The sequence below is a fragment of the Bos javanicus genome, chromosome 7 (genome assembly GCF_032452875.1).
Source record: "Bos javanicus breed banteng chromosome 7, ARS-OSU_banteng_1.0, whole genome shotgun sequence".
Taxonomy (NCBI): Eukaryota; Metazoa; Chordata; class Mammalia; order Artiodactyla; family Bovidae; genus Bos; species Bos javanicus.
Genome location: NC_083874.1, coordinates 18,654,109 through 18,682,090, shown reverse-complemented (window position 1 = coordinate 18,682,090; position 27,982 = coordinate 18,654,109). Strand labels below are relative to the sequence as shown.

General features: G+C 53.0%; 1 protein-coding gene across 11 annotated transcripts in view; it reads right to left on the bottom strand.

The window, feature by feature from the left end:
* PTPRS (protein tyrosine phosphatase receptor type S) overlaps nt 1-27,982 on the bottom strand; it is a 110,854-nt gene that overhangs the window by 33,872 nt on the left and 49,000 nt on the right. For all 11 annotated transcript variants that reach the window (XM_061422555.1, XM_061422565.1, XM_061422554.1 and 8 more), the window contains exons 3-7: nt 24,645-24,790; nt 23,959-24,100; nt 17,820-18,008; nt 11,094-11,204; nt 35-304 (exon numbers count right to left, since the gene is read on the bottom strand). In XM_061422555.1, coding sequence (XP_061278539.1) covers nt 35-304; nt 11,094-11,204; nt 17,820-18,008; nt 23,959-24,100; nt 24,645-24,790 — 858 coding nt within the window. The remainder of the gene's footprint in view (nt 1-34; nt 305-11,093; nt 11,205-17,819; nt 18,009-23,958; nt 24,101-24,644; nt 24,791-27,982) is intronic.

Sequence of the window (27,982 nt, the reverse complement as noted above, 5' to 3'; positions counted from 1 at the left end):
GGGATGATTTGCCTCTCCCACGGCCCCTGCTTACATTTCACTGTGATCTGGGCCACGGCCTCGATGACGCCCAGGCTGGACATGGCCACGCACGTGTAGTTGGCAGAGTCCTTCACGTCTGTGAGTTCCAGCACGTTCCGGCCCACGGGCATGTCATCCTCGGGTGTCAGGTCCTCGGCCCCCTGCATCCACTTGACGTATGGCATGGGTGAGCCCACGGCCACGCAGGTGATGTTCACGTTGCCACCTGGCATGATCTCGTGGCTCATGGGCAAGATGGAGAACCGTGGTGCCACGCGGCGGACTGGGGGAGTGGGGTGGGTGGGAGATGCGGGGGGAGGGGGGTGGTGGTGGGAGGGAGATGCACAGGGTTGGGGAGGGGATGGGTAGACGGAATGCAGAGGAGAAAAGAAAGAAAAGCAGGAGGAAAGAAAGAAAGGAAGAAGGAAAGAAAGAAAAAAGGAAAAAAAAAAGTGGAAAACAATTTAAATATAAACAGGGCTGTTTCTTTCCCCCCAGTCAAAAATTTTTTTTTCTTCCAAATGAAAGAAAATAACAACAAAAAAAGAAACAAATTAAAAAAACAAATTCCAACACAAAGAAACCAAAACTTCAAAGGAAGGTAATTTCACAAACAATATATAGAGAGAGGTATCGATATATAATAAAAGAGACATGAAGCATTATTCCATAGCAACAGGGTTTCAGAGACCAAAGTGGCTGGTCCACAGCACAGTTAGAACACAAAAATTTATCAGTGGTTTCTCATCTTTGCTGACAGACGTGGCTTCAGGGAGCAGCCCCTCTGCCGGCTCAGAGGAACTTCAGAAGACTGGGGCTGTGGGGGCCGGGGAGGGGGGATGCTCTGGGAAGGTCACATGGGAGGGGCGAGGGCACAGGAGGTCATGGGAAGAGCTGGGGCAGCAGGCAGAGGGGGCCAGGATGTGGGGCCCTCCCATCTCCACTCGCCCTGGTGACCCGGGGTCCCCGCCCACTTCCCCAGGGGGGCCCTCCAGGAAAAGATGAGAAACTCTAATGAAATTTTTGTGGTTTTGGGGGTATAGAAACCCTTCTAAAAGCTTCTGTCGAATCTGACAAGTTTCCATTGATAGATGCAGCTCTCAGAATCACAAACAGCATGCAAAATAGGTTGGTTGGTTGAGAGAGGTTTAAAGAGAAAGAGAGAGAGAGAGAGGAAGAGGCAGAAAGTGGGAGAGAGAGAAGGGTAATGCGAAGAGGCCTGGATCTCAGGGGCCTTTAGTGCACAGTCATGGGGGGAATCAGAGAGAAGAGAGAAAGAGAGAAAACAGGACAGACAGGGAGGGGTAGAGAGAGAAAGGAGGGGGAAGGGGCCCACTTCAATGCTGCATATTAATTCTAGCGGATGTGACCCAATGTGACACGTCACATTGTCACATCACAGCCCTGGCAGAATAATAAGTAGGATATTAATAATAATCAGAATCATAAACGAGGGAATGAACTTGAACGCTGAGAAACAGGGACAGGTCCTGTGCATTTCTTAGCGGGAAAGCGAATGCAGCCTTCTGTCCCAATCTCGCAGACCATGAAGGCAGCAGGATTCATTTCGGGGGGCTCCATTTTCGGAAGCTGGATGGGTTTCTGGGTTGGGTGTGTAGGGGGGGAAGAGGTGGGCACGAATGGGCATCTAAACTGCCAAAGGGCACAGCTGCCCCATGGGAAATGTAGCCCTGTAGGGGAAAGGACTTGGGTCAACTGGTAAACCCTTCTAGCTGGATCAAAGTTATCTCCCTGACTTCAGGAAACCACATGGATATGCCCCCAGCTTCGGGCAGGTCAACGAATCTTGTCTCAAACTGTAGGGATGACTGCCTGGAGGCTCAGCAAGGCTAAACAGGACCACAAAGTAACTTTCACATGAAACTGGGGCTCGTGGTGGAGGGGTCTGGCCTGTCCTACAGAGGAGGGGGCTCCAGGGGCAAAGGGAGGCAGCCTTGTTTCCTCTCTCTTGGCATGGGTTCCGAGCTGAAAAATCTCAAGCCTTGTTCCCTGAATTCCAGCAGGAGGTGAAGAAGAAGGGGAGCTCTGTGGGGGCGGGAGGGAGGACCAAGAAAGCTGGCAGCCCTTCAGAAAAAGAAGCCCCACGAAAAGTCCAGAGTCACGTTGGAGACAGGATGGAGGAGCTGGAAGGTGTCAGCAGAGGAGCAGAATGGGGGGAGGGGAGACAGAGGGGGCCATGCAGACAGACTAGGGAATGAGGGGCGGCGGGGTAGGGCGCTGAGATGGGGGGCAGCTTTCTGGCAGGGCTGGGAGGAGGGCGGGAGGAGTTGGGAGAATGGGGGGGTCCGGCCAGCCAGCGGACGCGGTCCAGGCCAGCCGCCGGCATCCACAGCGAGGCACGAGTGGGATGCCCAAACGCTGCGTTGTCATGGAAACAGAACACGATGGGGGATGAGCGTGGGGGAGCTAATTAATCAAGGACAGAAAACGGCACTGACGTCCAAAACAAAACCAGGAGAAACAAATGAAAAACCAAAGTGGGGTGGGGGCATAATTCAAAACACAAAACAAAAAAACCCTCTAAAACAAAATACCCAAAAAGCAAGAAGAAAAAAAAAAAAACATGGAATGGGTGTGGGGCTGAAAATCGGGGTCTGAAAGGAGGAGGGCTGTGGCTTCCCCGGGAAGGTACCCCCCAACCCTGGCAGAACACAGCATCTGGCCTCCCCACCCAGCACCCAAGGGCCCTGGTAGAGGCTCGAGGTGGCCTCAGAGGTGAGAGCCTCATAGGCAAAAGAACCTTCAGAGCAAAACAACCCAGCCACAGGGAGCCCCACTTCTCAGTGACACTCTCCCTGCTGCTTGTTTAGAGCTGAACAGAGACCACATCAGTCTAATCACACAGTTCAAGGTGCTCCCCTCAAGACCTCAGGAAAACCTGCCCAGGCTGGGGTGGGGGGCTGATGAGGTTGCATAGCCCTGTGGCCTTGGGAAGGGGCCCTCATCCTCTGGGAGCCTCAGTTTCCTCCTCTGTGAAATGGAGGCCATCAGTGATATGCTGAGGTCATTAAGCCGACTGGGGCAGTGCCCAGCACCATAGTAGGTGCTCAGCCTGGGCATGGGGCCAGTGAAGTTCCCTCTGGTCTTCCAGGGTGCTGGAAAGATCAATGAGATGTTTAACATTAAGGAGGTTTCAGGATGAATCAGAGTTGTTTTTTGTTTTTTAAAAAAAGCAATAGGAAGAATATCTGTTGAATCCCTCCCAACTGAGAGGCCAATGACCTTGTACCCATTTTGTGGATGAGGCAGTGGAGGCCCAGAGAGGAACTAGGGCTAGCTGGAAGACACAAAGAAAGGAAGTGGTAGGGCCAGAGCTGAAAACCCAGTATGCCTGACCCCCTACCTCCCAGATAAAGTGAGCCTTCTCTTACCATGGTAATTAGCAAGAATTATATAGCCACATGTCCATTCTTGGTTCTTTCACACTTGTGTCCTTACCCTCTGGGGATACCAAAGAGGGCAAAAGTACCTCACCTATATACATCTGTCAACTAAATAATCACCAGTTGAATAATATCCAGCAGCCATCATAATAAATGTCCAGAAGCCATCAGTAAAAGGTTTATACCGAAAGGGATTACTGGAACATTCAAAGGAGTGAAAGCTAGCTTTAGGATTTAAAGATTAAATAGGAGCCAGATTTATCCCTGTGTAAAACTCAACATCACACCCCAAAGACCCTGCTCACATCTGATCTTATCTTAAAATACCTTCCTTTAGGAGTGTCATAATTTGGAAGGTACCTCTAACACTTTTCAGAAGTAGACACAAGGCAAACATCTTGAACATGTAAAAGACTTGCCATACAGGGTTGTTAATTATAAGTCAGTTAAGTGTGGGAGGGCATTTATCAACAAATGTAATTTTGGTGCTCACAAATCCCCAGCATGGCCGGCAGCCATCAATTAAACGGATCTGCCAATACGCTGTAAAGGCTGACACCTAAGACACTTTGCCCACTTGCTTTCTCGCCCACCCCGTTGGTTTCTAAGGGTGTGCTGCAAGAAGAGGGCTGGTGTGCCATGACTTAGGGGAGGACTGTGCCCATGAGCACTAGGTGGGTTAAACCTCCCCCTGTGGGGGGTCCTCACAAGGCCTCTGGGTATCCTCCCAGTCGGCAAGGGCGGGTGGCTGACGCTGTGTTCTGCCCAGTTTGGTGCTGACTCCCACCCACATCATTTTTCCACCCCTGGCTGCAAGCTTGAGGTGCAGGTTAGAGAGTAAGGTGGGCGCGGAACCCACGGGACGGAGTGGCCCCGCGGGACCCCCGCCCCCAATTACCGACCTGAGTGGAGGGTCCAGGCAGGTTATAAGGGGACCACACCAGCCTTGGTCCTCAGCACGCTCCAGCTGGTTCTTGTTTCCAGCTCTTCTCGTCACCGAGTAGCCGGGGGGGTCCCAGTGGGGGGGACCCGTGTGGGTGCGGGGATCAGGAGGGTGGGCGGTGGTGGGGGGGTGGCGGGTTGGGGGGATAGGTCGCTTCAAACCCCGATTCACATGGAAAAACAACTCAAAAACCATCAAAGCAACCGGGAGACGACCCCTCCCCCAGGCAGGAAGAGGCAGAAACTCAAAAACCAAAAAAAGTGGGGAGGGGGCGGGAGGCGTGGTTCAGGGGAGAAGGGGATGGGAAGGGTGAGGAGGGGGAAAACTCAAAAGTGAGGTGATCTGATTGAAGCACTAGGTAGGGAACTCAACAGTGTCAGACATCTCAAAGAGTCAGCAAGCCGCAGCTCCGAGGGGGTGGGGTGGGGGCGGGGGTACCTGCTGGGCATTTTGGGGTGGGAGAAGCTGCTGGGTGCTCCTCCAGACTCCAAAATGAGGACGGGGAAGGGAGGGGAAGGTGCCAAGAAGTTCTGCAGCCTCCATGGGGTTTACTCAGGCTTAGATTACACCTGTCAGGGGAGGGGGAGGGGCGTCCAAGGCCTAACTCCAAAGCCCCTCCACTGAACCCCAGCCCATGGCCCAGGGAGGGTAGGTACCACTCCATGGCCTGCCCTGTGGTCTTTCTCCCCCTCCCGTGCCATCCTGCCTCCCCTCTCCCACTGCCAGCTCCCTCTGCTGCTCAGATAGTGCAAGGCCTGGAGGGACCTGGCTGGACTCCCGGCCCACAGGCTGACCAGCGGCCTTTTGAGCTGGACATTGTACTGCCCTACAGATACTTTTTTATTGGGTTTTTTTTTTTTTTTTTGGTACTCTCTGTCTCCCAATTTTTTTTTTTTCCAGTTCTAGCAAAAAGGGGCACGGTGTCTTGCCAATTGACTGACTCCCCTTGCCCCCTTGCTGCGGCCACCGGAGACACAGGGCTCTCTGAATGACGAGGTGTAATCTAATGTACCCCCTCACCCCCAAAAAACAGAGGAAACAGCAATGCAAAGGGTGTGAGGCAGGCAGCAGGCGAGAGGTGTCTAGAGCTCAGTGTTCCTGTGGAACGGCCCCGCCCCCGCCCCCATCCACCATGCCCAAACAGAGAAGCAGCCTGCCTCCCCACCACTGGAGCCCCTCTCCCCTCAGGGTGACAGTGGGATGAGAAGGGCTGGGTTCTGATCTGCCACTGCCTACCACCAAGGTCATGTCAGGGACTTTGGGGGGTGGAGGATGAGGTGGGTGGGCATGGCCAGGTGTGACCAGCAGGAACTAGGGGAGCTTGCCAACATTCCCCAGTGGTAGTCTTTGTGGAGATACAGGAGGTCATGGGGATGGGTGATTCCAGGCCCAATATCTATCTACTCCTGTCTGGGGGCTGCCAGGGGGGAAAGGGGAACACCTGGAGATCATATCTACCAATTATATGGCTTGGGTGCTGGAGATTTAATTTTAAAAACAATTTGCCCCACAAAATGCCGTGCTGTGAATTGATCTGAAGGGGCCTGGGGATGGGCTGCAGATAAAGGGTTCTGAAGAACACCTGGAAACTGGGGCAATCTAGAGCTCCCTCTGGCATCAGATACTGAGTCCCCATCTTTTAGTTCAGCATTTGAGAACCAGCATTAAATTATCCCCATCAGGCTCCTTCTAAAATCCTGACAACATCCTAAGTCCCTTGCAGGTAGAAGGTTCTCTCCCGCGTCTCCAGCTCTAGCACTTTCCCGTGTCATCAGGCGGGTGGCACACCGTTTCACTGGGTCCTGTGCACCAGGGTTCAATTATGCTATGTTACTAGACCAAACGGTAAAGACACCATCTTCAGCCACTCATTCACACCTTAAAGGCTGATGATTTTAAAGAAAATCAACAGCCAGGGAGAATGTAATTCTGAGCTACATTTTCCTTAGGGAGGTTCTGTGATTACAGCTGCCAGCTGCATTTTAAAAAATGGACCTGGCTCTGACTTTGGGTCCTTTGAATGTTAGCAACTGACTTCAGGAGAAGGGTAAATCTGAATACTCCACCCCCTGGATCACCCAGGGTCAGTAGAAGCTGGAGATTGTGAACTGAAGGAAGAGCTAGGTTGAAGGTGGGGATTCCTTGCAACTAATTCCCAGGACTGGTTGCTTTGGCAACAGTGTAAACGCTTATAGCTCTCAGGGCAGAACATGCTAGGTGGCTCTTCTCTTCTGCTGAGCTGGTATGTATCTGCAAAGGTAGCCTAACACCAAAACTGGGTCACTGGCACTCCCTCCATTTTTTTTTTTTTTTGCCTCATTCTGACACTCTGGCCACGGAACTTCCTGTGGGAGTGACAGGGAGTAAGAGGAAAGATGTGGATCTGGGGAGACCACTGATCTCATGGGATTGAGGTTGCAGCCAGGAAAAAATGAGACCATGGGCTGAGCTCCGAAAAGCATTAGCAAAACTTGAGCTCTGAGCAAATGAATTAATTTTTGCCCTCCAATTCTTCCCAAAGCAGTTTCCCATAAGGCATCTTATTCAAAAGACGTATCTGTGAAATAAATGATGGGGAAACTGAGGCTCCCAAAGGGAAATGACTTGCTCAGACCATTTATTTGAACTCTATTTTCCTATTTTCACAACAGTCTCCCTTGTGATTTCTTACATGCCACACACGATACAGGGCACCGGATAGACGAATAGTAATTTTCTCATGGACTCCTCCCAACTATCCTGTGAGCTTGGCATACTGATGCTTCTTCCTATTGTTCAGATGAGGAAATAGGGACTCCAAGCAACCAAGTGACCGGCCCAAGGTCATACAGCCAAGAAGGCGCAGAGGCAGGACTTGAATCTGGGTCTCCTCAAGTCGAAAGTCTGTGCTCTCACCACCAGTCTATACTGCCCCCAAAGTCCAGGTGGTCTTCAGGGACCCTCAGCCACCTCTCAGTTTCAATTCACTGGGACCCAGCTTTCATAAAGGAGCTGAGAGACCTCTTTCCTACATCTTTTGGAGAGTTCTGCCTGGCAGCTCTTACTCTGGATTCAAAAGGAGACAGGAAAAATAAATCCCCTATTATTGTATCTAAAATCTTCTTGCCAACTCAGCCCTGAACTTAATCACTGGGAGTTTAGAGAAGGCAGGTGAGGGGCAAGTGAGAGGAAAAGGTTACCCCAAACAGGCTAGTCTCAGCTCTCAAATGTCATCTATGTTGGGTAGTCAGCTGGGAGCCAGTGGCTATAAATCTAAATAGATATTTTATAGGGGGCAGGTTTTCTATTTGGGGTTAGAATGGGGCTCTCAAAGGCTTGCCTGTCCTCAGGGAGGGAAGAGGAGATGGGAGCGAGCGTCTCCAAAGGTTTTAAAAGTGAGAGAAACAGACAGACAGAAGGAGAGCTGAGAGAGAGAGAGATAGGCAGAGGGAGAGCTGGGGAGGCAGAGAGAGGGAGGGAGGGGCTGTGCCCAAAGTTCCCCAGGGTTTTCTCCAGAATTCCACAGTTCTGATGCGTAGGTACTCAGAAAGTGACCATGCTGCATTGCTGGACAAAAGATGCCTGTGACTAGGCTGGGAGTCTGGGAGGTGGTGGGGGAAGCAGCCAGCATCACCTATGAGGCGGAGGCATAGCATTAGGGCAGAACGACTGGCCAAGTAGTTGGCCAAAGTCTATCATGCTGCATTTTCCGATGGGTGGATCCATATCGGTACCCAGTCAGGACACAGAAAGTCATCATAACAGCTATCATTCTGAGCACTGACTATGTGCCAAGCATGCATCATTTTGGGAGGATGGTCCATTTATAGGTGGCTACTTCTCATATTTAGACATGTTGCTCTACTGAACAAGAACTCAACATGCCAGCTGTCCATTCAGCTGTGCTTCCAATGCCTGTTTCTGGGTTGTCTGGGAAGGTGGGAGGTGGTCTCATGCTGAGGCAGAAGGAAGGGAATGTGCCTGCTTAAGCTCCCTTCAAACATGGCCATCCTGAAGAACAGAGGCATCAGCTCTGGATAAGAGAGGTAGCTGGCCAGTCAGGTCAGACAAACTGGGCTTCTCTCCTCACACACCTCACCCAAGCTCTGACCTCCCACCATCTGTCTAAGCCACCTCCTTTGTGCTCTTGAGCCCAGGTGGTCACTTTCTGCCCCAGCATCCCAGCTGTGGGACCCCGTCCGCCCTCCTGGATGGTAGTTGGGACAGGAACACTGGCTTTTAAATCACAATGCGTTTGGAGAACAACCACACAACAGCTCAGCCCAAGAAATCGAAATCCAAGAGCACGGAAACACAAGACAGACCCAAAGACCAAACGCTTTGATGGGGGAAGGAGCAGGGTAAAGGGGCTGGGAGGGGGAAAAAAAAACGAACTGATCGGTTTTTTCCCCCAAAACGAAACCAAAAATTAATAACTAAATAAAAAGAAGAAAGAAAGAAAAAAAAACAAACGAAGGAAACCAAAGGAGAAAAACGGAACGGAAGACGAGAAACACTCCAACAGAAGGCGTTGGGAATTCACCAAACCGAATCGACAAGAGTGGCATGCAGAGAAATTTTTACATTCTCCCAGCATGCATCAGGCCCAAGTTACCATGACGACGAGGAGTGCAAAAAACTTAGCAACAACATTACCAAAGGATGCATATAGGCGACCACAATGCAAGCATCGCATGTGTGCGGCCGGCCCTAGGCCGGGCTGGGCGCGGCTGAGATTTTCGTGTCTTTCTGGGTTTTTTTTTTTTTGCTCTCGCTTGGCAGTTTTTTGTTTTGTTTTGTTGGCTTTCAGCTCATTATTCGCATTCTGTCATTTTTTTAAAGTTCATTTTTCTATCATTTTCTGTGTGCATGTCTGCGTGTGTCCGTGTTCCTGTCTGTGTGTGTTTCGTGTGTGTGTGTGTGTGTGTGTGTGTGACTTTCAGAATGTAAAAATGTGGGTAAAGAAAGTAAAAAAGAAAAAAACACACCAACCTTCTCGAAGCTCTGAGGGATGTAAAGGGGGTTTGATGCAGAACACAATGACATGGGGAGAAGAGAAAAAATAGGGGAGATACAGAGAGTAAAAAGAGGACTTCCCAAGGCTAAAAGCTGCAATAGTTTGTTGAATTTTTTCTTTAAACCAAAAAAAAAATTAAAATTAAAAAACAAAAAGAACAGCAACGACCTTTTCGTCTTTCCTTGACATACACGATCTACATTTGCCTTCCACGATTTTTTTTAAATTCAATTTTGGAGCGTCTGAGGCCCAGGCAAAGGATGGGAGGCCGGACCCCCTAAAGAAAGGACCATCCCTCCAGGGGGCGGGGCACTGAGGACACAGAAGGCTGGCCCCCCTCCCTGGGTGCACCCTGCTTAGAGGGCCCGCCCCCACCCTGCCCCACACTGTCCTCCTTGAGCCCTGCCAGACTTACAAACCCCATTCCCAGGTGTTTGCAGAGAAATAAAGCAGGTTAGACGAAGACCAGTCAACTGGAGTCATGGACGCGCTATAACTCACCAGAGGTGCCATGGCAGCAGACCGGAGGTGTGGCCCCTGCCCACCCACGCCCCCAGGTCCCCAGCCCCGCCCCCCACGCCTCCTCCTCCTCAGAGGCGAGCTGCAGAACCCAAGGGCGGCCAAGGTGCTGCTTCAGGGCTGGTGGGGGCTGTGTCTGGTAGGGGGGGAACTGAGGACCTGAGGGTCTCCCACTAAGGGAGGAGCTGCATGACCTCCCAGGTGGAGAACGGTCAGGGGCCTGGTGTGTCAAATCGGGGAAGGGAGGTCCAAAGAAGGGTGGTTTGGGATCAAGGATATGGAGCCACTCGGGGGCAGCCCCGGGGGATGAACTGGACCCCATTTCCTGGCAGGTGGAAGCTGTTTCCACCACAGATCTGACCAGAAACAGCCACGGGGACATAGGAGATGGAGGAGGCGGCAAATGAATATTTCCGAAAGGACGGAAGAGAACCAACCCAGAGATGAGATGGGGTCCCACAGAGGCATCTAGGAGCAGGGGTAGCACCCCAACTTGGCACCTTCGAGGAGACACCAAGGGGCTACTCCCAGGCCCTCCTTGGATTGGGGGTGGTGGTGCCGGGGCAAGGACCCCCGCGCTTCCAGGTGTGACCAAGTGGGAAACCGACAAGCCTCAGCCCAAACCCTGGGACACCTGCCTACAGGAATCCTCCTCTGAGGGTGACTGGGAGAGCACCAGGCTCTGGGGACAACTGAGGCTGTGGGGCCGGCAGGGGCAGCCTTGAAGACTCCTCCCCAACTCTCAGACTGAGGGCGCTGGAGGGCGGGGCGGTGAAGCGGGTACGAGGCCACGAGTCTGGAGAAGCGAAGCGAGCACACAGCAAGGGAAGCACCGCACGACACACCACAGAAGCTGACTCGAATGGGCGGGCGGGCGGGCAGGGTGGGGCAGAGGCCTGCAGGCTCCCCCGGCCCTGTAGGCCCACCAGAGACTCCCTCCTTCCGGCCCCGCCCCATCCCCTCCTGTTGCCCCCACCCCAACGTCCTGCAGCTCGAGGGACAGCAGTCACCAGGCACGGGGGTGGGGGAATTGAAGCTGCCCCTATTTTACAGGCAAGGAAACTGAGGTCCAGAGAGGGACACCGCCTCGCCCAAGGTCCCGCAGCCACCACCCGGGGTGGGCCTGCCTGCTGGGGTCTGCAGGGGGCAGGGGAGCCCGGAGGCTGTGAGCCCGAGAAGGAAGGGGACCGGTGGGGGCGGGGGGCCCTACCTCGCACGTAGAGGTTGGCGGGTGAGGAGTAACGCACGCCGGCGCTGTTGGTGGCCACGCACTCATACTTGCCCTGGTCGGTCTCCTCGCTGCTCTCAATCTGCAGGGCTCCTGTGGGAAAAGGGGACAAGGCCTGGCCCATCAGGGAGGACCCTGGCTTGGGGGAATGGCGGGAGGGCTGTCCCAGAGTCCCGTCCAGCCTGTCTCTTGGTTGGGCTGGGCCAGAGAGGCAGACAGAAAAGTTGAGTCACCCTAGAAGCCCCCACTGGGTCAGGGCCTCCCTGGCTGCCTGCCTTTCCCCACCCCAATTCTGGCCCATCCTGAACACACCGCATGCCTGGCCAATCCTCCACCCTCAGCTGGGACCTTGTGAATGACTGCCACGTTGAAGGACAAAGCTGGGGCATGGGGGGAATATGTGCCAACTGAGGTGCATTTAGGAAAGTGCCAAATGATGCTTGCCAGGGGGAGGTGGAGGGCAGGTTGGCGGTCCCAATCCACAGCAGCTGCTCCAAAGCCCCTGACACTGAAGGGGTCACCTCCAGTGATGTACCAAGCCTGGGAGGAAGTTTGGGGGAGAATGGATACATGTATATGTATATGGGTGAGTCCCTTTGCTGTCCACCTGGAACCATCACAACACTGTTAATCTGCTATACTCCAGTACAAAATAAAATTTAAAAAAACAAAAACAAAAAAAACCAAGGTGCCAATTCAGGGAGCTGGTGGTCGCTTGTTCGTTTCAACCAGTGTGTAAGTGAATGCGGTCTGGGTTCTTCAAGTATGTTTGGAATCACAGGCCTCGAAGCCCACGGTGCTTGTAAATGGAGACAGGGTTGTATTTCTTCAAGGGTGCTTAGATTTCAGAACTGGGTTACCCTCTCCATGAGAGCAAAAGCAAAGGATGCTGAGAGTGGTATACTGAGCTGGCCAAAAAGTTCGATTGGACTTTTTCCATACAATGTAACAGAAAAACCGGAGCGAACTTTTTGGCTAATACAATACATCAAGTAAGTTTGAAATCAAAGAGCTGGATCCAAGCTTTCTGTACTTGAAACGAATTGAAGAATGAATTTCCCCAGACTTACAGTCATCTACATCAATCAGTCTGAATTCATGGACCTGTTTCAAAACCATGGGTCTAGATTCAGGATCCACAAGTGAATGAGTTTTCTAAGTGTATTTGCAATCATAGACGGAGACCCAAGTCCACGGTGCTCAGAGGTTAATGGGGAGAATTTTCAAGTGTTTGAAATCGGAAGTCTAAAGGAAAACCTCTAATCTGCACAAATAAAGTTGAGGCTGAAATGCCTCCAATGTGTTTGAAATCATAAAACAAGATTAAAGAATTTGTTGGTCATGAGTCAATAAAGAATTTGAAGAAGTGATCAATTTTCTTAAGCAGATTTTTTAAAGTTTTTTAAAAAAAATGTGGACCATTTTTAAAGTCTTTATTGAATTTGTTACAATATTGTTTCTGTTTTAGTTTTTTGGCCATGAGGCATGTGGGATCATAGCTCCCCAACCAGGGATCAGACCCGTACCCCTTGCATTGGAAGGTGAAGTCTTAACCACTGGACCAACAGAGAAGTTCCATCTTAAGCATATTTAAAATCACAGGCCCAAATAAAGGGGCTTGGTGCCCACAAGTAAATGAAACCAGGGCAGACTACCTCTTTCAATATGTCTGAAGTCACAGGTCCAGATGAAAGACTTCACTTCCCATGAACATGTGAAAAATGAATGAATCTTCTTAACAGTGTTTGAAAGCACAAGGCCATGGACACTACAGTGTTCACAAGTAAATGAAAATGTGGCCAAGATTTCCCTGAAGTTATCTGAAACCACAGGTCTGGGAGAAATCTTCATTTTCGCAAGTAAGTGAAGTCCAGCAAACATCTCTAAGTATGTTTGAAATCATGGGCCTTGATCAAATACTTCATCACCCATGAACCAATAAAAATGAGGCAGAGATTTCCACAGTATGTTTGAAACCAAAGGCCTGGACCCAAGTTTTCATTTTCATAAGTTAATTAAACTGACTATCTGTAAGTTTGTTAGAATCACAGGCCTGGACCCTGTAACTTGTTGCTTATGAGTAACATGAAGATGAGGGAATACCTTCAATATCAATCACAGCTGGTTGTTTTTGGTTTTTTAAACTTTTTTCTTTTCTTTTTCTGATCACAGGTTTTGATTAGAGTCCCTGGCACTAGGAATCCAAAAATCCAGTGCATGGTCCCAAATAAACACCCCTTCTCAGCTTTGTTTGTGGTTGTCCCACACAAGTGGGGGGAACCCACAGATGGGGAAGTTCTCTCTAGGGGCTGTGGATTAGGGTTCTGTCCCTATGTAACACTTCCTACCAATCTCAAGGCTTCAGGGAAGCAGGCAGGCAGATACCACTATGGGGACCCAGAGAGGGCATGGAACCTGCTCCAGGTCACACAGCAACTCATGGCAAAGTCAGGACCAGACTCAGACTCTTCTTTCCTAGGGCTCCCACCCAGGCCTGTTCTAGTCAAACTTTGGGGCAGCTCCGTGGGGCTGCCTTTGAGACTCTCTGCTCCCTCAGAGAGTTGGACCCCCACACCCATACCACATCACCCAGATCTAAGCTCCACAGCTGGAAGGCCCTCCTCTGCACACCCATTGTACAGATGTGAAAACCAAGGCTAGAGACGGATGAGGGCTGCATCCAGAGCAGTCTTCAGCGCTCTGGGTGGGCATGGGAGGCACTGCACCTTCCAGAGGACATAACACCCTGTGGCCAGGTGACCTGAGGGGCCAACATGGCCACACTCAGCCCCCAGCCACAGACGGTGACACAGACACAGAGACTGTATGGACACTGGGCAGGGTGAGGAGGAGACATGTGGAGGGGGGCCTGGGGCAGCCCCCTGTGGAGCCTGGGGGCTGGGCGGGCAGTGAGAGAGACCGTGAGTGGGTGGGTGGGGAGGAAAGAGCCTCTTACCTCGGATCGGAGTGCTTTCTGTAAGGGAAGCAGAGAGAGTCAGGTGAATGTCAGAAGGCAGTCCTGGGGGGCCGCGGGGCCCCAGGGAGGCGGGGCCGGGCCACCAGCCAGGCCTGTCCACTTGGCCCCCAGGGCTGGGAGGGGGCTAAGGTAGGCAGCCCTGGGTCTATGGACCCTGCAGGCCCTGTCCAGGAAGACGAGGCAAGGCTCCCAGGAGGAGGATGGGCACTGAAGGCTTGCCAATCAGGAGGGCTTCCCACAGAAGGCGGGAATCTCTTGGGGAAGGAGGGGCTGAGTCTAGAAGCCCCTGTGGACTGGCCAGAGGGGCGTGGCTCTGCCTCAGGGAGGTACCTGGCCTGGCCTGGCCTGGCACTGTTGGCTGCCTTCCTTCTGGGCCGAGGGCGGAAGGTCCATGACCTCCCCTCCTAGATTCCTTCTCAGGAGGGACAAGGAACAACGGGGTGGGGTGGGGGGGGCGGGTCTTGGGAATCTTGTTAGAGATAGGGTGGAGAAAAGGGTTAGTGCCCCAGGACTGGGCATTAATTAAGCAAAGGGAAGATGTTACAGACAGGCCAAGTAGGAGGGGCAGGGGAGGGTGGTGAAAGGGGATGGAGGGAAGGAGGAGGGCCTTGCAGCATCTCTAATTTCCAAAAGGAAAAGAGAAAAAGGACTGTGCGTCCCTATGGATTCTGGGGGCTGGGACCGCTCAGGAAACCAGACATGGTAGCCCCTGGTTAGAATTCTGCATCCTCAGGAGTGATATGGGCCCCCCGCCTCTCTGTGCTGATGACAGCTGATAACCCCCAATGCCACAGCAGAGAAAACACACCTCTCTCCATCTGGCCCCAGTCTATTTTGCAGAGGGGCAAACTGAGGCCCATAAGTTCCAAGAATTGTCCTGCCATGAGTCAGAGGCAGGGGCGGGCCTTGAACCCAGCTCTTCGGCCTCCCAGGCTGGGGCCCTTCTAGAACTTTTAGGAGGGTCCTATATTATCTCTTAGAAAATCCCCAGTCTAATGGGGCCACTCCCCCTCTTCATACAGAGGAAGGAGGCGAGAGGAGGGGGAAGGGGAATTTGCCAGAGGCTGTACTGTGGAGAGCAGAAATTCGGGTCAGTGGGAATCTAGGTCAGCTCCTGCTCGGGCTGTTTCACTAAGACTATGGTGACAGAACCCAGAGAGGGAAGGACAGAACTTCCCAAGATGGCCATAACAGCCCATGGTCACTATATTGAGAAGAAGACCACACACGGAGAAAGGGTATTAAAGGCTGTTTTGCCTTCTGCTCCGAGGAGGATGAGAAGTTACTACTGTGGGTCAGTTTTAGTCATTCTCACCTTAGTAAGAATTAGCCCAGCAGTTGGATTCAGGGGCTTCAGATTGGATGCTTGGAAAAGAGAACAAGATGCTCCCAGTAGTAGCCCAGACGGAACATCCCCCTCCATCTAGCCCCTAAATTTCTGTACCTTCATATTTTCTAGCAGCGTCAAGGCCCAGGCTGGCAAGGGGGATGGGGGTGGGTATGTTACGTATGAAGCTCCAGTGAGTCCCCTGTGGTCTTGTCCTTTTTTCCTCTTTTCCTTTTAGGCTCTTCTCTCTGCAGCCCCCTGGTGCCCAGATGGGGAGGGCCAGTGGCCGGGGGGTGGGGGTGGGGGTGGGGAGACGTTAGTAGACATGCCACGTGGAGTGGGTCAGTTACCGTCACGGTGGCCGTTAGTCTGAGGGGAGGAGGTTGGGTAGGGGACACAGAGGGGGGCGTTAGTTGTTGACATGGTGAAGAAATTAAACTTACCAAAGGTTTCTGAACGTTTACAACAGAGGGACAAGAAAAGAGAACAGGAACGTTAACGGGTGGTTATACAGAAGCCTGTATCCTCTGGGGATGGGAGGGGATGTTGGAATAATAATTAGATTGATTACAATGTGTTTTTTTTTTGGCTGCACCACGTGGCTTGTGGGATCTCAGTTTCCCGACCGGGGATCAAACTTGCATCCCCTGCAGTAGAAGCTCAGAGTCTTAACCACTGGACCACCGGGCAAGCCCCTTGATGATGATTTTTAAAGCAGCTGATGTTCATTGAGCTCCTGGTAGGGCCAAGCAGCCTGTCAGGGGCCCCTGACAGTGACGCTAGGGAGTAGGCACATTTCATGAGGACACTGAGACCCGGAGAGGAGGACCTGCCCTGGTGACCGGGCACCTGGGTCCACACTCAATCATGTCATTATATTGGTGTGACAATGGTGGAAACCAGCAGAGAAGCAACTGGGTTCCCAAGGCTGCCACCACTCCTCCAGCTGAACCCCGCAAGCTGCAAATATCCTCAGACAGGTTGGCACCGGGAAAGCTACATCTCTCCCAGGGTGAGGTCCACGTCTCTCCAGGGAAGAAATTTTGGGCTTAACATCTGCCCCTTTTGAGGTTTTGGGTCTTTGCTGGGGGGGAGCAGAAAGTAGGAAATGGGCAAGCGGGACTCCTTGGAAGACGAGGCTGGGCAGTGAGTGGCGGGGGAGGTTCGCTGAGAATGATGGAGAGGCTTTCAGGCAAGACTGGCTGCAGGGTGGGGGCCCTCAGAGAAGAGGGAAAGGGAAAAAGGGGGTACACCCACACATGTCTTCAGAATGGACCAAAGCACGCAGGAGTGCCCGTGCACATGTGTGCATACACAAGGACCAGCCTGAGACATGCACGTGAGAGGGGCTGCCACGCAGACACACATGTGGCTGAGATGCACGCGGACAAATTTTGCTCTGGCAGGGGGAGGGCAACCTGTGTGCCGATGGTATGGCCTACATGTTAAGTCGGGACATGTGGGGAGCCTGGACACACACACACAGAGGTTCGTGAAGCAGTGTGACAACAGACACAACGCACACAGAGCTCCCCAGACAGGTGGGCTCACAGGCGGGGCGTGGGGCTGCTGTGCTGAGACACAAATGCGGAAGTGCCTAGCCCCAAGGTGGCCCAGGCCCTGTGCTCCGTCCCAAGGCCCCCTTAGCCTGGGTGGACCAACTAGTGCCCCATCACATCCTTACTGCCTGTCTTAGAGATGCTGTCTCTCTGCAGCCCTCTGTGGCTCCCCATTACACTCCCTGTCTATGCCCTTATCTCCTCTGCAGATGCTCACTGCTTCAGCACTGGAAACACTCTCTAGCCTTTGCTTTATGCTCGCCTCTGCTCCTACCTGTCTGGACCTCACTATATCCTCACAGGACACATCCACTGTTTCAGCTCAGAACACACTCTTCCCCTGCCGGCTTCCATGGCTCCCCAGTACCTCGACCGTGCCGTTATACAGCCAGTGCTCAGATGCTGAAGATGGCCTTCCTTCAACATCCTCCACAGCTCCCCATCACCTCTGCCTGTCTGTCCCCCACTGTGTCCCCAGTGCAGGGGCACAGGAGATACCTATCCTCCTCTGGCTTTCCACTACCTGCAACTCTCTGTACCCCATTAGGACCCCATTGCCTGGGTACTGGGGACACTCTGCCCCCACGGTCTCAGCAGCCCCCATCACTGTGCATATCTGAGTCAGCTATGGCTCCACTCAGGCACTGAAGAACTTGCCATAGCTCCCCATCAACCCCCTGTCAGTCTCCACCTTATTACATCCCCACTGATTCGGCTCCAAAGACACCCTCTCTCCCCTCCGAGGCTGCAGATTAGTGCTGCCTTTCTGTATTCCTTCAGTCCCTGGGGCGCGGGCCCTGAGATGCTGCCCTCCCCCTGCCATCCTCCTGGCCCCCTGCGCTCACCCGATCGCAGCTGCTTGATGCGCCCATTGCTGGCACTGGGGTCCACGGGCAGGAAGTCCTTGAACCAGGTGATCTCAGGGTCCGGGTTACCACTGGCAGCACAGAGCATTGTGGCCGTCCGCGTCCGCTCCACCACCTTCAGCTGGGGACCCATGTCGATGTTGGGGAAACCGGGGGGCAGCTGGTCCTCTGGGGCGGCGGGGGTGGGTGATGGGGAAAACAGCAGAGATACAATTATTGCACAGCTGCCCCTCCAGGGTGGGGCTTGGGGATGGGCCCTGGAGACAGCCCTTGCCTGGATGGGTAATCTCCTGTAGCCTGTTTCCTCCTCTGTCTGTGGGCAACTGTGGTAACTGCTGGGAGGGCATCAGGCTAGACCAGTGTCTCTGATCGGGGCCAATCCTGCCCCCAGGGGACACTGGGCCACGTCTGGGGATGTCCATGGTTGTCACTCTCGGCATCAAGTGGGTAGGGGCCAGGGATGCTGCTCCACCCCTCACAGTGCCCAGAACGGCCCTGATGTCAATAGTGCTGAAGTTACAGAGCCCTTGGGTTACATCACAGCAGCCCGAGAGAGCTTTTCGAAATGGAAACAGGGCCACACCACCCTGTGTCGCCCGCCCTGCTGTAGTCTCCTCCACCCTCCAGAAGAACCCAGGCTCCTTGCCTGGCACTGGCCCCCAGTGGCCTTGGCAGCCCCATCTCGGGCCAGCCTCACTCTTCTCACTCTCTCCATCCAGCCACACCAGTGACCTTGGTCCCCCAAAGTCATCAGGCCCCCTCCAGCATCACCTTGGGCAAAACTCGCAGTCACAAGTTATAAACACCCTGGGAAATCCCCCGATGGACCAGAGGTTAAGGCTCTGCACTTCCACTGCAAGGGGTATGGGTTCCATCACTGATCGGGGAACTAAGATCCCACGTGCTCATGGTGTGGTCAAAAACTAATAATAAAAAGTAAAACCCTCCCGTACTCTAGAAAATCCAAACATCGAATTCCATAGATCACAACGCATCTGTGTCTCTGCCGTGTCCTTACCACCCCATGTAGGTCCTGGCACACAGTAAGTGCTCAATAAATGAGCGAATGACTCAGCCTCAGTTACTCCCAATCTGTGAGAGGCATGCCTCCTGGCCTCGGTCTCCCTATTCATTGGTTAGCCTCCAGATGGAGGTGGGGGGGGTAGAAAATACCTCTCCCTGGAGACTTGGTCCCCATGTTCTAGTGATGGGTAAGAATGTGGTTCTCTTGGCACATACACACCACTATATATAAAACAGGTAACGAATAAGGACCTACTGGATCGTACAGGGAACTCTACTCAGTACTCTATAATGGCCTATATGGGGAAAGAATCTGAAGAAGAGTAGATACGTGTATTTGTATAACAGATTCACTTTGCTGGTTTTTAGCATGCATGCGTATTTAGTCATGTCTGACTCTCTGCAACCCTATGGACTGTAGCCCACCAGGCTCTTCCATTCATGGGATTCTCCAGCCAAGAATACTGGAATGGGTTGCCATGCCCTCCTCCAGGGATCTTCCTGACACAGGGATTGAACCTGTGCCTTCTGTGTTGGCAGGAGAATTCTTTACTGCTGTGCCACCTGAAACTAACACAACCAAGGTGACAAGCCGGGTGGCCTCCGTTCGTGTAACCTGCATGTCGCGCCATGGGCTCCGCGGCCTGACTCAGCTGGAGTTGGCACCAGGGAGGGGGGATGCGGCTTCAGGGCCTCCTGGCAGGTCCTGCCCCCTCCTGTACACTTTGCCTTCCCCCCTTCAGCACCTGGACTTCTGGTTCCTTTTGTTCTGACCCCTAATACCGCAGCTCCAGTCTGGCCTCACATCCACAATAGACAAAGGGTTCCCTGGGGTGGGGCATACCGCCTCAGCAACAGTTAAAACACCCACCATCCCCTTGTTATAGGCTGAAATGCACCCCACCCGCATTCACACGTTGAAACCCTATGAATAGGCTGGATGGCATCACCGACTCAAGGGACATGAGTTTGAGCAAGCTCCAGGAGTTGGTGAAGGACAGGGAAGCCTGGCATGCTGCAGTCCACGGGGCTGCCAACAGTCAGATACCACTTAGCGACTGAACAACAATTCATAGGTTGAAACCCTAACCCCCGGGACCTCAGAATTAGACTATATTTAGAGATAAGGAGTTTACAGAGATCATTAAGTCAAAGGCAGTACTAGTGCGACCCTAATCCAACAGGATTGGTGTCCCCCTAAGAAGAGGAGATTAAAACCCAGGCACACACAGAGCAGAGATCATACACAGATGGAGGAGAAGATGGCTGTCTTTGAGCCAAGGAAAGAGGCCTCAGAAGGAACCAACCCTGCCGACACCTTGATCTTGGACCTCCAGCCTCCAGGACTGTGAACAAAAACATGTGAAGTAAGCCACCCAGATGGTGGTACTTCGTTAGAGCAGCCCTAGCAAACTAACACAGTCCCCATCCCACCCCAATGAACAAGTGATACAGTGACAAGTGACAAGAAAGTGACTGCATACTGGGCTGATGAGACAGAAGACACAGGCCTGCTTGTCTGGGGCAGGCAGAAATGTGTGTTGGTCCCGTGGAACCAGGGGTGGGGGTGACTTGGCATCACCCACCTGAGACCCCTAAGCCTGTACACCAAGGAGGAAGGCAGAGGTATTCCCAAGGTGCCAATACTAACAGCAAAAGGCTGGCGACAATCTAAATGTCTGTCAACAGACCCTCATTATACACAGGCCAGGCCATCCACAGGGCAGGTCCCCCAAACAGCAGAAGGAATCACCTTACAGATTCAGAACAAAGTCCAAGATGCACTGCTAACTGGACAAAGTGAAAGATGTGTAGACCAAGGATTGAAAACTATGGCCCTTGAGCCAAGTCCGGCCCCCTGCTTATTTTTGTTGATAAAGTTTTATTGGCACACAGCCACACCCACTGGTTTCCTCATCATCCCCAGCAGCTGGCCCGAACTGAGAAGTTGCAACAAAGACTTTCTGGCCTGCAGGTAAAAAATATTTACTCTCTGGCATTTTACAGGAGAAGCTTGCCACTTCCTGGTATAGACAAAGCTGCTATTTGAGTAAAAAGGAAATAACACTCATTTATTTGATTACAGATGCCCAAGAGGGAAACAAGGTATGGTGGGGCTATTGGGGGATGGACAGGGGACTGGGGAAGAGGTAGGCAAGAAGACACCATGTGGGGAGAGAATAGAGACCCAAGTGCTTGGAGGGTGCAGGAAGCCAGGACCGGGTGAGGGAGAGGTGGGCAGGGACACTATCACCCCATGTCCGCAGTTAAACAACAGAGCTGTGGTTCCTGTCCAGGCAGGAGTCACTTCATAGAGGAAAACAGCGTGAGTCCCAAAACCTGAGCACTAAGTATGTACCAGGCAATGTTAGGGAATTCCCTGTATCCGCCTCTGAGAAGGGATCCATTTCACAGAGGGGAAAGCTGAGGTTCAAACACTGGGCACACCTGCCCTGAGTCATACAGTCCAGTCTCAGCAAGACTGGAATTCGAACCCAAGCTGGGCTAAATCTGGAGGAAGCTGGATGGAGCCAATGACTGCAGAACCCCCAAGCCGGGCCTGGACTTGTCGGGTCAAAGCGGCTGGATCCTGGCTGAGCTGTTTCACACCCAGTTCATTCTTCCTGGGCCCGGAGGCCTGGACCACCTCACTGCATGATCCTGATTGGCTACTGATGACGTCACTGGAGGGTGGGGCCAAGATAACCAGGCCTCAAGTCTAGGTGCTCAAAGCTGGCCTAGACATGCTGGAGGCTGGGGCTGCCAGGGTCCCTCTGTGCTGACGTTTCCTTTGTGTGTGTACACGGGTGTGCATGTGTGCTCACCCACACCCCACGTGTGTCCACACGTGAGCACTTCCTGGGTGCGTGCAGCCCCGCGGGGGAGGGGCGTGCGTTGTGGGCGGCAGCCAGCCAGGGTGGGGGGGTAGGCTGCGGCCGCCTGACGTTACCAAGAGCTCCTAATTAAACAAAAATGTTCATCGAGTACCACATTGTGCTGGATTCCTCGGAGTTTAATTAAAACAACAGCGTGAGAGGCGTGCGCAGCGTCCACAATCAGATGGCAGCGGGGGAAGAGAGGTGGGGGGGAGGGCTGGGCCCAGCAGCCTGGACCTTCCCGCTCAGCTGGCGGGTCCCTGGGGCTCAAAGGAGACAGGGGGACAGGCGCTCCGGGTCAAACGCTCTGGGCTGAGCGCCCAGCCCAAGCACCACGTCTGTTGAGGCGGCCTGAGAACAGAGAGATGCTGAGGGCCGAGATGGGGGGCAGGGAGCGGAGATGTGTCTTTCCCAGACTCCCAGAGACTGGGCAGTTAATAGATTCACAGCGTGTCCTTTTAACTCTCTGAGCGCTTACAATGGAGGCTGGCACGCGGGCCGGGGGGCGGAGGGGTGGGGGACGGGGGGCGGGTGGTGTGTGTACAGCGGGAGCCAGGCTGTGCCCGGGGAAAGGTCAGGGCAAAAATATCTGCTGGGAAGAGGCGGGGCGGACTGGGGCAGGCGGACTCCTCCCCTCCCCTCCCCCTTCCTCCATCCCCTAGCAGGACCAGCTCCAGGCCCCAACACACAATGAAACTATGGGGCCCCTTGTTCGAAAATTACTAGGAATTTCCAGGCGGTAACAGACGAGGGCGGGCACACATCAGGGTCTGGGATCAAGTGGCCCTGTGGCCAATATGACGGCTCCTCCCAGGGCTCCAAGCTGCCAGAGAGGACACTGGGTGACTCCCAACCTGGGAGCCACATGGGGGGACCACCTGCCCCCTAATGGCTGGCAGTGACTTGTACTTTTTTTTCTTTGGGCCACGTGGCATACCGGGATCTTAGTTCCCTGACCAGGAATCAAACCTGTGTCCCCTACAGCTGAAGTGCAAAGTCTTAACCACTAGACTGCCAGGGAAGTCCCGGGTGGCTTTTTCTTAGAGATCAGAGAGGGTCAGAGTGGCGCTGCAGCTGACAGGCAGAACCCACCCCACAGCTGCACAATGGCTGATGGCAGCTGTCCTGTCACAATCAGAAGAACAACAATGATGGCAATAATATCAGATAGGTAGCACCAACCAAATGCTTGTTCCCCACACAGCACCATTAGTGCCGGACTTGTTTTGTCCACTTCTGTGGTTTGTGTAACAATCCCTTGTGGTGAACATCATTATTATTCCACTTTGGAGGTGAGGGAACTGCAGCTCAGAGAGGTTCATTAACTTGCCCAAGGTCACAAAGCTACAGAATGGCAGTGCCAGGATGTGAACTCAAGTTGCAGGCCCCTAGGTTAAATTAATCACCTTGCAAGGGAGAAGGCAGTTGGGAGCAGCTGGTGGGCAGATGGGAGGCGGGTTTGCAGTAAGACTGTCTGAATGATGCTGTATTACAATAAGGAAGCCATTTCCTGGTGCCCCAGCCTATGGAGGCCAGCAGGCAGTCCACAGGAAGGATCCATGGGAATGTCTGGGAAGGTGTGGTTAGCTGCTTCTGCCTAGCCAGCTATTTCTCCTTTGTTTCTTTGGGGAGACCACCCCTTATTCACTCTGTCTACATGGGCTGACCCACCCTTGACTTCAGGGAAAACTCTGCCAATCAGAGTATTTCTTCTTCCAACCACAGTGACAAGCTCAGGGATGGTCATCTGACCCAAGGTGGGTCAATGAACAGTCCTGAGTCACTTAGTCCTCTCTTCCGTGTACAGGCCCCAGAGTCTGGAGCTAATGGGGAGATATCACTGAGAATACAGCTGATAGGGAAGAGAACACCCAGAGTCTGAAGATAAACCCTGGAACATGGTATGAGTTCCTGGATCCAGCTGAACCTGAAGCTGTTATAATCCACAAACATTTTAATTACATGAACAAATGAATTCTCCGTTTCAGTTGGATGCACCTTTTGTGCCAGTCTCTTAACAGGCTGCTCTTCTTTTCTGCAAAGGCTCAATAAATTCCTACCAGAAGGCTCTAAGACCCAGTGGTATTATGGGCTAAAAAAAGGAGATCAAAGTCCCCCACAAGTGAAAATCCAAAGCAAGACTTTCACGGATCCCTTTGGTATCTGTCCCCAAAACCAGGCCCCAGGGCCTCCTCCACACACCCTGGGGAGCCCGATACCTCGGAGGACAGTGAGCTTGGCGTGAACGGTGATCTCCCCGACTGAGTTCTGGGCCACACACTCATACACATTCTCGTCCCGGGGTGTCCGGAGTGGCTGGATCCTCAGTACGGCCCCTGCACTCCCATCGAACTCGATTGTCTGTCGTGGGGAGGGGAGAGAGGTCAGGGTGAGGCTGGAGTCCCAGGGGTGATCAGGAGAGGAGCTGGGGGCTATACACACGTGTGTGTACAGGCCCTGTATAGATACTGAAGGCAGAAAACTGGGTCTGTACGAGTAAAGGGTATTGTGTGTACATGGGTTCGTGACACACACACGTAAGTCTGGGGACAGGCATGCAAAATGTGGAAACGTGTATGTCTGACCGTGGACATGGGCACAGGGTTGCAAATTCCCTTCTGTGAGATAAAGGTTCAGAGAGGCAGGGCACTGCTTGAGGATACACAGCACACAGGTGGCAGAACAAGCGAGCCTGGCAGAGCCCTCACGGAGCACGTGTCTCCCTGCACCTGCCAGGGAGGTGGTGGACGAAGAGAAGGGTCCCAGATGGAGAGGGAGCCAGCTCCACGTAGGAATGTTCCTGGGACGGCTTCCATGGCTGAGCAGCCATGGCCCCATGGCGGGGGTGGGGTGGGGTAGGGGGGCTGGCCCTGGGCTGTCTCCCCTCCCTTCCCTGGCCACTCACCTCAAAGCGCTGTGAATTGACCTTCTTGCCCTTCTTGTTCCAGGTCACCCGCGGCTTGGGGTCGCCCGTGGCCTGACATACAAAGGAGGCCACGCCCCCTGACACACCGATCTGGTCCTTGGGTTCTTTGATGAACCTGGGGGGCTCTGGGGAAAGAAGAGGAAAAGGGGCTCTGGTGGGCCTGGCCATGTGACCAGGACCCCATGGGGCCAGGTAAATGTGCCCTCCAGTGTGCCTGGACACAGAGGTACCACGTGGGCCCGACAGGAGGGCTGGAGAGGACGAAGGAGAAATGGTGGCACTGCTCACCCTCCATGGGTACCCCGGGCCTGCCCAGCACCCCACCTCCCCGCTATGGATACAACAGCCACACACACACACACATGGACACAGCCTCATTGTGGGCACACCCACTCAGATGTAGTGCCACAAAGGAAAGTGGGAGGGGAGACCCCCGAGAATCTAGGGTCCCCAAATTAGGCCCTCCGTAGTGACCAGCCAAACCCTGGAGGGTCCTTGGTCCTAACATGGCTTGGGAAGAGATAGCTTGGCCTAATCCCCCGATGGCACAGGTGGGGAAACTGAGGCACTGAACAGGGAGGTGGGGGGTGACCAAGGGACCCGAGGTCAGAACCAGCGCTCGAACCCAAGGCGCCAGCCTCTTCATCTGTGGGAGGTGTCCAAACACGAAGGGTCAGAGAAGGAGGCCAAAGCTCAGAACAGGTGATTGGATGCTGCCAGCCACTAGAGCAAATGCTTATTGAGCACCTACTGTATGCAGATGGTGTACACTCAGAAACATCCAGTTCTTCTGGCAGGGATTTCCCTGGTGGTCTAGTGGTTAAGACTCTAAGATTCCAATGCAGGGGGTGTGGGTTTGATCCCTGGTTGGGGAACTAGTATCCCACACGCTGTGCAGTGTAGCCCCCCTCAAAAAAAAATTCTTCTGACAGTGCTGGGTGAGCAGAGCCACCATAATCCTTATTTCACACACAGGAAAGGTGAAGCAAGCCATCTGCTTGGACACACAGCCAGCCAGGGGCTGAGCAGGGATTTGAATGGGGCTGGTCCTGTGCCCACATCCTCTGTCCCTCATGATGATGTGATGTGCTAAAATCTCCCCAGGTAAGTCTCCCGTGGGAGTTAGGATGTCTTTTATACCTAGACAGCTTCAAGTCTGGACCTCACTCAGGCTATAGCACCTGGTGAGAGCTCATTAACATTGTTCTCTTTTTTTTTTATGGACTTTTCACAGTAACCTTTAAATTGCCCAAAGGGATCCTGGATTTCCAGCCATAGTAAAGATATAAGATATCCCATAAAATGAATTCAGTTGTTTCTCAGAGTTTTGCCAACAGATTTAAGGGCTGCAACATGCTTAGAAGGTCCTGAAGGAAACAACCCATCTATCCAACAAAAGGGGATTATTAAATGAATACAGCCACCCACGAAGTAGAATATTATGCGGCTGTAAAAAGGGACAAGGATACTTCTGTAATGAGCTACTCGGGAAGGAATGTAAGATACCCTACAAAATGGACAAAAAATGAGGAGTAAAATGTGTAGTGAGTGTTATTTGTGTGATGAGAAAACTGAAAATGGGTAAAGTGTGTGTGTGTGTGTGTGTGTGTGTGTGTGTGTAGAAACAACACCTGCCTCTGAGAGGAGAAAGCAGGTAGCCAGACTTAGGGGGAGGGAGGCTTCACACCCTGGTGCCTTTTTTAGACTGAGAAGTATTTGCAGATAAATTGCAATTATTATTTCTGTAAGGTTTGACTAGAAAGGTGAGTAGATTGAAGAAATATATTAAGTAAAAGTTTGGGATCTGAGGCATAGAGGATCAATAACTCCAGTTTGAGCAACAATTGGGCCTCAGAGGTTCATCTAGAAAGTTTTGGCTACTCAGGAGTGCTGAGAAGTTCAAGAAGACCTCAGGTTCCACAAACCCCAATTTCTACCATCTGTGACTCAGGATGGGTCTTGAACAAAATACAGAGTCCCTAATCCCATGGCTTGACTGGCCTCACCTCCCTCATTTCAGGCTGTGCTCCCATTGATATGACCCTGTGAGTCTACACTGGCCATCTCTTTGGAAAATCAGTAGACCCACTGCGTGCAGACATGTGTGGCCTCCTTCAACTCCTGTGTTGTCTACCGAGGAGGTGACTGTTCATCCCATTATACAGAGAGGACTGTGCAGCTTGAGAGAGGTTAACGAGCTTGTGCGAGTTGGGGTTTGAACCTGGGTCTCTCTGACCCTAAGCCCGCATCTTCTGCTCCTCTCACCCACCAGGCCCAGAGCCTGACTGACATGGTTTTGCTGCTCCATGCTAAGCAGCCCCGGGCTGGGCCTGCCCCTCCTCCTGGAACGGTGACTGGGGCCATAAGCGTCCCCAGCCAAGGTCAGGGGGGAAAGTCACTGCAGTTGGGTCAGGAATCTTGCTTCTGGGAAAAACCCTCCCTCGGGAGCTGCTGGAAGGAAGGGCAGAAGCCAGCTGCAGGGAGGGAAAAGCATCCAGCTGCCTGTTTACCACGCGGGGCCGGGGACACACCCCGAGGACCCTCCAATCCAGGGAAGGAGATTCGACGAGAGCCTGCACTGTCCTTTCTCCTCCTTGCGTCTGGCAGCTTCAACCTCTGCTCAGCCAGCACCTCCCCCAGGGAGCCTTCTTGGATTACCACTGGCTGGGTCAGGACTGCCTCTGTCCCCATCCTTCCCTGGGTGCCCCCCTCCACCACAGCCCTGATCACACTGGGCTGAAATACTTGGTCCCGTGCCACCTGGCAGGGTGGGTGTGAAATGGACCCCACTCCCGGGGACTCCTTCATACTACCTCTCTGAGCTCAGTGACCCTTGAAAAACTGGGGCTTTGAACCCTGTGCATGTGTGCGTGCTAAGTCGCTTCAGTCATGTCTGACTCCTTGCAACCCTATGGACTGTAGCCCACCAGGCTCTTCTGTCCATGAGATTTCCCAGGCAAGAATACTAGAGTGGGTTGCGATGCCCTCCTCCAGGGGACCTTCCCCACTCAGGGATCAAACCCACATCTCCTACGTCTTCTGCGTTGACAGGTGGGTTCTTTACCACTAGCGCCACCTGGGAGGCACTTGAACCCTGATGTTTGCCAAATACTGAGTAATGAAGCTGCCCACTCGCTCCCTGGCTCCCCCTCTCTTCAGGGCAGACGCCTCTCAGCCTACATCCAGGCAGCTCTGGGAGCCCAGCCAGCCCAGAAAAGCTTTCTCCACCCGCTGCATCTCCCATTAGACTAATTCTTGTGGATGCTTAAAGTCTCTTATTTGGACAACCCTCCCCTCCTCTTCTTGGCAAAGGGGCT